Genomic DNA, 9190 nt, shown 5'->3' on the forward strand with positions numbered 1-9190 from the left:
TCTCTCTCTCTCTCTCTCTCACACACACACACACACACACACACACACACACACAATGGGATGCACAAAGAGACAGCTGGCACAGGCTCCAAACATGGCTATGAGGCATCACCTTCAGCCAAGCCCTTCCTCAGAAACCTACCTCACAGATGGGCAGGCATTTCTGCAGGAACCTGTTAGGATGGGTTTGCAAAGTCAGCCAAGGCCTGTTCCCAGCTATTAATGACAGAGCAGCAGGAATTGAGAAGAGAGCTCTGAAAACTTGCTTCTGGACCTTTTCCTTTCCGAGGGAAAAAACGGGATGCCCCAGGCTGTGTTCCTCAGACTGCCTGCTGAGGGAAAACCACACCTTCTCAGGAGGAGCCTGCTAGAAGCCCCTCTTTCTTCCTCAGGCCTACAGACTTGGTAGACTAGAATCAGACTAGGCAGCCTGGGCCAGACCCCAGGATGACAGCACATTCCTGTTTGAGAAGCACTGCCAGGACCCCTGGTTTTTGACAATGTCCCAAACCTAGATGTCCTAGTACTTTTCACCTTATCTCTTTGTGCTGTTTTCACGGCGGCACGGGGAAAGAACGTTTGAGAAAAGAGAGGTGATTTTAAAATCCACCCCGCCCCTCCAGAAGCTTCTGACAAGCCAACAAAGCACTCTCCCTTCTCCTGTCCATCCTCTTGCCAGCTGTCCCTTGTTTGAGACAGTCTCTTCTTTGTTCACCACGTTAGAGCCCAGGTTAGGCAGCCCACGAGCTTTCAGGGGTTCTCCTTTCTCCACCTGCCACCCAGGACGGAAGTACTGAAATCACAGCTGTGCACTGCTGGCCCCACCCACTTTTGCACATACTTGGCTTCCCTAGCCAATCTCCCAGCTTCCCCGGCTTTCATCATGTTTAAGGTCTGTTTGTAAATGGGTCCCCTCGTGCATGTGCATAGCAGTGCAGACCACGACAGCAAATACGTTGCTTTTCTTTTTCTCATTGTACGTGTGCTGAGAAGGATAGATAGAAGTGGCTGGGCTGAGCCTGGGGTTGGCTCAGGAAGATTGAGAGCCCACTTCGGGCAAGAGCGAAAGGGAGGTCCCTATCTCTGTCGCTGGGTCACGCACAGGCAAGAGAGAGGTGGAGAATTTCAAGGTTTTTTTTCTCCTGTGCTTTCTGTTCTGAAGGATGGAGGAAGTGGTCCTTTAGTGACCAGAGCACCCGCATCCGTTTCTGCTAGCTGAACAAAAGCCTGTAGCTGTGGGTAGAGAAGGAAACACTGCAGCAAGCTATCAGGCTGCAGGCTGGAAGCTGGCAGAGAGGAAATGAAGAGAGGCTGGGGAAAGGGATAGCTGTGGAATCAGCTACACGCCAGAGACGAAGGCAAACTCTCTGGCAGGGAATGGATGACAACATCTCCAGACAAAGGCATCTAGAGGCTGGGTTCTGGTTGCTGCCTGTGATGTGCTGTGTGGAAGTCCCTAGGTGTCACCTCAAGCTCTCGGCAAAGGCAGGCACGCGGTCCTTTCACACCCGTGTAACCTCAACAGTGGGTCCATCTCCGTAGACGGCCACAGAGAGGGCCCAGGTGGCCCAGAGACAAATGGGGTAATGAAAATATTCAGAAGCAGGAAATCCAGTTGATAGGCACCAGCAGGAAGTTGGTCCTTGGGCATGCTTAGAGGATGGGTGTGATGGATGTGAGTGGCGGGACCCAGCTGCCCGAGCATGGCATATAAATTGCCATCAGGCCATTTTACTTTTCTAATTAATTTCCTTTTTTCCTTTTTTTGTTTATTTATTTAAAAAAAAACAAACTATCTTTTTTTAATTTAATTTTATTTTTTTATTTTTTTTTTTTTGATTTTTCTAGACAGGGTTTCTCTGTGGCTTTGGAGCCTGTCCTGGAACTCGCTCTGTAGACCAGGCTGGTCTCGAACTCACAGAGATCCACCTGCCTCTGCCTCCCGAGTGCTGGGATTAAAAGCGTGCGCCACCATCGTCCGGCCTCTTTTTTTTTTTTTTATTATACATACCAATCCAAGTTCTCACTCTCCCCCTTCCTCCCACTCCCTCCACATACCTCCCACCCCACTAATTAATTTTCAAATGTCTACATTTGTTTTGCTTCGGTGGAGTAGTTGCATCGTTGGGTATGGAACTCACGGCCTTGTACTTATAAGGCCAGCGTTGTGTTGTTAGTATTTGCCCCTAGCCACACATGTCCTTGCTGGAATGAAAACAAATGGCTCTTGGCCCCCATAACTGCCTCCCAAGACCCCAGAGGTTTTCAAAAGAGGCCAGTCCTGCTTTCAAGCATCGAGTGGAGATAATTGCCAAGTCTTTTGTCCATGAGACCGGGTCCCTGTCCCATGGTCTTGTTGTTGAGGACTGGACCTGCTGTGTAGGATGGATAATGGCCATAGTCGTCCCTGCAGCTGATGGCCCAGGCTACTGGGAAGTGATCACGCCGAACCTCCACATCAGTTCTGGCACAGATATAGACAGGCAGCCTCAGTTAGATACCTGCTCCTGTCCTTCGGCACTGACTCCATAAGTCCTTCACAATCATCTCCAGAGACCACAGAACTAATTAGGAATTTGAACCCTAGACTTACAAATGTATCAAGTGTCCCAGTGACCCCTTGGGCTCTAGCGGGAGCTCCTTTGCCCCTGTGGGATATCAGTAATCCCATAGCTTGTAGGCTATGGGAAAACGTTGCCGGACAGTGCGGCCATCCCCTTTTCTGTACACTGGTTCACCTAATAAGCCCCAAATGGCACAAAAGCCATCTTCCAAGTTACCAGACTCCCACCATGTTCACTGGTAGAAGCATTCATTCTGAGTCCCCACAGATTCCCAACCCAGAACATCTACGGTTATTATAAGGGTGGAAAAGTCAATTTCATGAGTCACAACCCCCCCTAGCTGGAAGATACATTAACATAGCCATGATAGAAACAGCATGGGGTTCCTTATGATCTTAAAACTAGACATGCCACATGATCCCCCATTGGGGTTTATCTAAAGGAAATGAAACCAGAGTTTCTAAGGACTCCAATCCCACATTGATGGCAGCACCAATCACAATAGCCAAGAGCTGGGAAGCTTATAAATATTCATCAGTGGATGAGTGGATGAAGAAAATGTGGTACCTAAGCACAGTGGGATCTGATTCATCCATAGGAAGGATGAAGTCTTGTCATTGGGACATGGATGGAACCAGAGCCAAGTACAGAAAAGCAAACACTCGTGATGTCACGGATGGAGTCAAAATTGTTGTTTACCCAGAAACTGAGAGGAAAATGGTGGTTACCAGAAACTGGGGGAGGAGTGGGGACCCTGGTCACTGGGTCCTAAGGAAATAAGTTCTATTGTATTTCTATGCTGTAGATTCGAAGGAGCTAGGAGAAAGGATTTTGAATGTTTCTACCACAACGAAGTAATGCTTGGGGTGATATATAGGGTTGCCCGGACTTGGCTCTGCACAATATACACACATATCAACACACCCTATGATATGCTAGAAATATGTACAATTTGTGTATCAGTTTTAAAAAAATAAATAAAATATAAAAGGCGTAGATATTGCTCTTTTTGTATGTCAGTCACTGAAATGAAGTCTTTCAAAAAAAAACCCATTCTATACTACAGTTTTGCCAGCCCTTTCTGGGGGTGGGAGGCAAGGTAGATGGAGAAACAGTGTCCCCTGGGGGGAAGGCTGCAGCTTCTGCACTCCCTACACATTGCTGCCCAGAGCGGTGACTAGGGCACTGTAACCCATAAAATCTATTGCCTCTGGGTAGGTTAAATCCCAGGAGTAGACGTTCAGTCTGTATTTCTGAAAGCACACATGCTTTGGCTAAAGGACCTGTAGGAATCAAGCTGAGACTGACCTGGAGGCTCCCTCTCTGAGTGGGTTCTGCAGAACCCAGAGGTGCTATACGGGCTTCAGAGGAAACTTTGTCACCGATGGTCCTCCTTGATTATCGACCTAGTGTCTACTGTACCAAGCTGTCAACATGCCAGGGAAGATGCGCCTGCTGGCACAGTAGTGGAATGGCTGTTAGAAACTCAACCACGTTCTGAATAGAGTTAAGGTCTGTTCTATGTTTGGAATGAGAAGTATCCTATGTCTGAAACTGTAAGCCAGGGCATAACCCGGCAGTTAGGGACGTGACTCCTGTTTGTTAAATAGAAATATGTGCCTATCTTATGATCTCCTAAACATTTGCACACATACCCTGCCATTACTGCGACTATCAGGGGAACTTTTCTTTGTAGCGCGCAGGGGTTACTATGGAGTTTCATGAAAGGTCGAACTGGAGAATAAGTGGCTGTTGCCGTGGCATAGTGGCCCCACGCTGGGATATAAATGGGAGGAAATAAGCAGACGTCTATAGCATCCTCTCTAAGGCTCAAGGAACCCTCCAGAAGAGAGAGGGGAAGGCTGGAGGAAGGGGCGGACTGCTGTGTAGATATTTCCTCTAAAAGGAAGGTAGGAGTAAGGGTTATGAGACACATCAGCAAACAAAACGAGGCGCTCAGGAAACTCCTAAGACTCGGGAAGGTCAGAGAGGTACAAAGCTCATGAATGAATAATGAAAGGCATGAATTATTAGCAGGCCTGGATTCTCACTCATCTAACCCAAGGAGAGTCATGGTTATCTTATCCTCTTCCATCTCTCAGAAACTAGGCCAAGGCTACTGTGTAGATTGGGTGGGGACAGAGGCCGGGCACCATCTGAGCTCCAATGGGTATGAAGGATAAAGATGAGCACCAGGACCCTCGTTCATTCTGTCCTTGGCTCAGGTATACACGTTGGACTTGGCTACATGGTGACAGCCACAAGAGAAAAGAGAATTTTGCCAGATAACCTGCACTACAGATTTGGAGCTTTAAGTCTCTATAATAATCGCCCCTCTGTGTGTGTGTGTGTGTGTGTGTGTGTGCATACATGTGTTTAATGTGTCTTTCTTTCCATCCATACACATGTGTATGTGTATATGCATGCATGCCGTGCATACATATACATACACACACACACACACACACACACACACACACACACACACACACACGGGTTGTATCTCTCTGGGGAGTACTGAACACTTTAGGGGCCATTCTCTTCCCACATTCCAGGGAGAACTGAAGGCCTGAGGAGTCTGACGAAGAACCCCTACCAAGGCCTTCAGCCCTACACCTGGAAGAGACGAACTAATGACCGTTTACCATGGGAGCAGCGACCCACTGTACAAAACCAGGGACAGAGAACTCTGTGGCCCTTCCCACAAGCCAAAGAACTTTATTTGTTCCCGGATGAAGGGCAGCCGCAGCAGGGTCCGCAGTAGGCAAGGCTGTGGTCTGTGGTTTCCGGAACCTCAGGCTGGCGAGAGGGCAGGCAGCACCTTTCCAGCACACTGGCCAAAACCAACACGGTAGCCATCCCCCTGGCAGTAACCTGAAACACAGTGGGGCAGGATCAGCCACGGAACTGCGGACCTCCTGGGCTCGGGTGCTTCAGAGCACGGACTGGGGCAACATAAAGACAAAGGCGGCCGTTGCTCAGGATGGAAGGCCACCCGTGGCTTTGCACACCCCCACCCTGGAGACAGGTCCCCTGCCTGGAACTGTGCCTCCTGCTATTCAGTGGAAGAAGGAAAAAATGGAGAGAAGTGAGAACCCAGCAGCCAGTGGAAGAAAACACAAACAATCCTGAGAAGACAGGAGGTCAAAAAGTCCAATGGTTCTGTGGACCAGATGGGCAGCAGATCTGTGCCGTGAAGGATAGCAGACACAGAGGCAGGTGTGAGAGATGTCACTGTCACATGACCGCACGGAGGGACATGGGCTTGTGTCACAGTGTTTCAGATGCTGAGACAGAAGTCTCGACTAACTGTGAGCTGAAGGGCAGTGGGCAGTGAAGTGGCAGTCTCCGGGAACAGATCCCCGCGGGTCCAAAGCAGAATGCCCAGAGAGGACAGAATGCCTGAAGCCACTTGCTCAAATGGATGGTGTTTGGTTTCTTTCTTCTCCTGTGTGACTCCCTGCGCAGGGGCCCAGATTCAAATCCTGACCCTGTGCGATGCTGAATAAGGATGCGGATTTCCGCTGTGGTCTCCATGTGTGAAGGATGAGGACTGAGTGCACACGGACACACCTTGTACCGTGTTTCATATGAACTACATGAGAAGCTACCGCATACTCGGTCAGCAGGGAGTGACGTAGGGACTTGTCTCATCAAGGACAGCAGAAAGCGGGGAAATGACAAGATGAAGGAAAGTCAGAGGAAGTCAGTAGGAAAGAGCCAAGGGGAGCCAGAGCACGTGAAGCTGGAAGGCGGTATACGGGTCCTGGTGTCCTATGCCCCGTGGCCAAGGCAGGACAAACCAGGGCTCCTGTGGATCCTGCTTCCCACAACCACACAGAAAAGGACTTTCCCTGCCTTCTGTGGTACAAACATCAAGAACACCATGGGGCTTGCTGCCTCAGCCCTGGGGCCCTCTTTTCCAGGCCTGACAGCTGCAGAGACAATTCTGCATTGTTTGAGGCAGCTTATTCAGTCTCTCTCTCTCTCTCTCTCTCTCTCTCTCTCTCTCTCTCTCTTCTCTCTTTTCCATATCAGCACTGTAAAAAGCACTTTCTCTCAACCCACAGGACCCCACAGCAAGACCTGAGGCTGGCTGGTGGGCACTGGAGCAACACCAGACACAAAGCTGGCATACAACAGTTGGCGTCCTTGCTGGACAGGCAGAGGTCTAGCCTTGGAGAGCAGCTCGCAACGGGAACTGTATCCTGACCTTGCCGTCTGTGCGATCTGCCATGAGTCACCTCCCTTATAGGCCGCTAGGTTTTTTTACTTTGCAGAACTGGGGCAACGACACATTTCCAAAAGGCTCGGGCGAGTAGGAAGAGAAAGCATGGAAGCAGACACACCTCCAACACCGCTGGGCACTGCAGACATTTAGTAAGCACAGACGGCCCTCGGCGTCTCCAGGGTAAGCCCCTGGGCAGTCTGCATAGAACCTACACACATGGTCCCTACACGCTTCAAATCATCTAAGGGTGGCTTACGGTGCCTAAGACAATACAAATGTGATGTCAAGAGTTACACTGTATGGTAGGGAAGAATGACAAGAAGACTGGCCATTTTCAGTACAGACACAATGTTTCTTAATATTTTCCCTCTGTGAGTTGCTGAGGAATCCCATCTGGACGGAACCTTCATCTGGCGATGGACCCACACTGGAACACTGGACTGAGCTCCCAAAGTCCCAATGAGGAACAGAAGGAGGGAGAAGATGAGCAAGGAAGTCGGGACCAAGAGGGGTGCAACCACCCATGGAGACAGTGGGGCTGATCTATTGGGAGCTCACCAATGCCAGCTGGATTGTGACTCGAAAAGCAGGGGATAAACCCGGACTCTCTGAATATGGCGGACAATGAGGGCTGCTGAGAAGCCAAGGACAATGGCACTGGGTTTTGATCCTACTTCTTGTTCTGGCTTTGTGGGGGCCTAGCCAGTTTGGATGTTCACCTTCCTAGACCAGGATGGAGGGGGGAGGACTTCGGACTTTCCACAGGGCAGGGAACCCTGACTGCTCTTCAGACTCGAGAGGGAGGGAGAGAGGAGGGGGGGCAGGTTAGGAGGGGGGGAGGTTGGGAGGGGGGAGAGTGGGAGGAGTGGGAGGCTGGGAGGAGGCGGAAATTTTTTTTTTCTTTCTTAATAAAAAAAAAAATATTTTCCCTCTGTAACTGGTTGGGTACATGGACATTGAAGCACAGACACCATGAGGCTCTACATAGTTAACCAGAATTAGGATTAGTGGGAGCAAAGTAGGTAGTGATCAACCCTGGGGTGCTGCTTGCTGTTTTGAGCCCTGACTGTACCTTTCTCCTTGGTTCAGCCCACTAAACAGTATGCCTAGCTTGTCACTATGCACTTCAGATTGAGCTCTGAACTCCAATGATACCAGACCCCACACTGGCACCTACTTCACAGAGTAAAGGCTTTCAGGTGTGACTATGGAAAGAATCCTCAAATAAGGCTATGTGTGTGGGTTTGGAAACCTACACAAGTATGTCATAGGAGGCAAGGAGGGAGGTTCGAGGAACAGAACAAAACTGTGTGTTGATGGGAACAGGGACTAGATCCCTGCTGGTGGCACTGTAGCTGGAAGGCCAAGAATAGGCCTTTCCCCCAGACATCTGTAAAGGAGCGCAACCCCCCATCAGCTGCACAGCAGACTTCTGCCTTCCAGAACTGTGAGAGAAGATCATCAAGCTCACGAGCTCTTAGCACAGCACAGGAAAGGAACAGGAGACCTTGGCTGGGTACGGAAGCTGACGGTCATGCTACCACCGTGAATGACATCAAGCTGCTGGCAGAGGACAGAGATGGCAGGGAAGGCTGTGCCAGGCTGAGGTTGGGGGTCCACCGGCTCTAAGAAAAGCGATACTGTGATAGCAGAGGGTCTGCAGGAGAAGGAAGCTGAGTGAGCCAGGCAGAATCCCATGCTAAGAGGTGATAGATTGCATGTGGCAGCAGATGGGTACCAGGAGGGGATCTTGGACAGAATAGGAGCATTGTGGAGCAAGCAGGAGGACCCCGTGAGCAGGACTGACTGAAAGGTCTATTGTTGAAGCCCTGTGAGGGCTTCAGCTGTGGATCTGCAGGCGATCTAGGGCACACCAGCTGTACAGAGGGGACAGGGCACCTTAAAAATATGTTCAGCAGACTACGATGAGGAAATGGGTCCAAGGTTCCAGTCCACAGGACAGACTGTTGGTACCAGGGCAGCATCAAGGAACTACGGGTCAGCAGAAGATACCCAAAAGGAAACCAGTGGCTGATGAGAGCAGACCAGGCGGGAAGGTAGGAGATAGTTATAGGTTTCCTCAAAGAAAGGTCAAGATTCTCATCTCTCTAGAGACAGCCGTGTAAAACAGCAGAGGGCAATAAGACCTGAATATGCATCAGCACTAGTTCAAGTACTTCAGCTGTAACATACACTCTAGGCTTTAGATGCCCCAAGGTGACAAGAATTGGGACTGGACAGATCCATTGCCTGGAGGGGAAACCAGACTTCCTTATTCACAGTCTGCAAGGCCTGCACGGAGTGCCAACCTCACTGTGTAACCTGTGCAATAGTGCACAGCCAATACCGCGGTGTGAGCCAATGAGAGTCCCTGCAGCGTGAGCCAATGAGAGTC

The 9190-nt window shown here is 50.0% G+C and overlaps 1 protein-coding gene across 4 annotated transcripts in view; it reads right to left on the bottom strand.

Moving 5' to 3' along the window:
- Positions 1-9190, bottom strand: part of Fah (fumarylacetoacetate hydrolase) — a 31938-nt gene that overhangs the window by 3464 nt on the left and 19284 nt on the right. The window contains exon 14 of one of the 4 annotated variants that reach the window (XR_003377920.1): positions 143-329. The exons of 1 other annotated variant lie outside the window; for it this stretch is intronic. Coding sequence is in view for 2 of the 3 variants with exons in the window: in XM_026784338.1 (XP_026640139.1) it covers positions 220-329 (110 nt within the window). In the remaining variant the exon portion in view is untranslated. Of the gene's footprint in view, positions 1-15; positions 330-5252; positions 5439-9190 lie in introns of those variants that run through there. 2 more of the 4 variants (XM_026784338.1, XM_005357693.2) reach the window with 2 other exon arrangements.

Source organism: Microtus ochrogaster, chromosome 22, assembly GCF_000317375.1.
Source record: "Microtus ochrogaster isolate Prairie Vole_2 chromosome 22, MicOch1.0, whole genome shotgun sequence".
NCBI lineage: Eukaryota > Metazoa > Chordata > Mammalia > Rodentia > Cricetidae > Microtus > Microtus ochrogaster.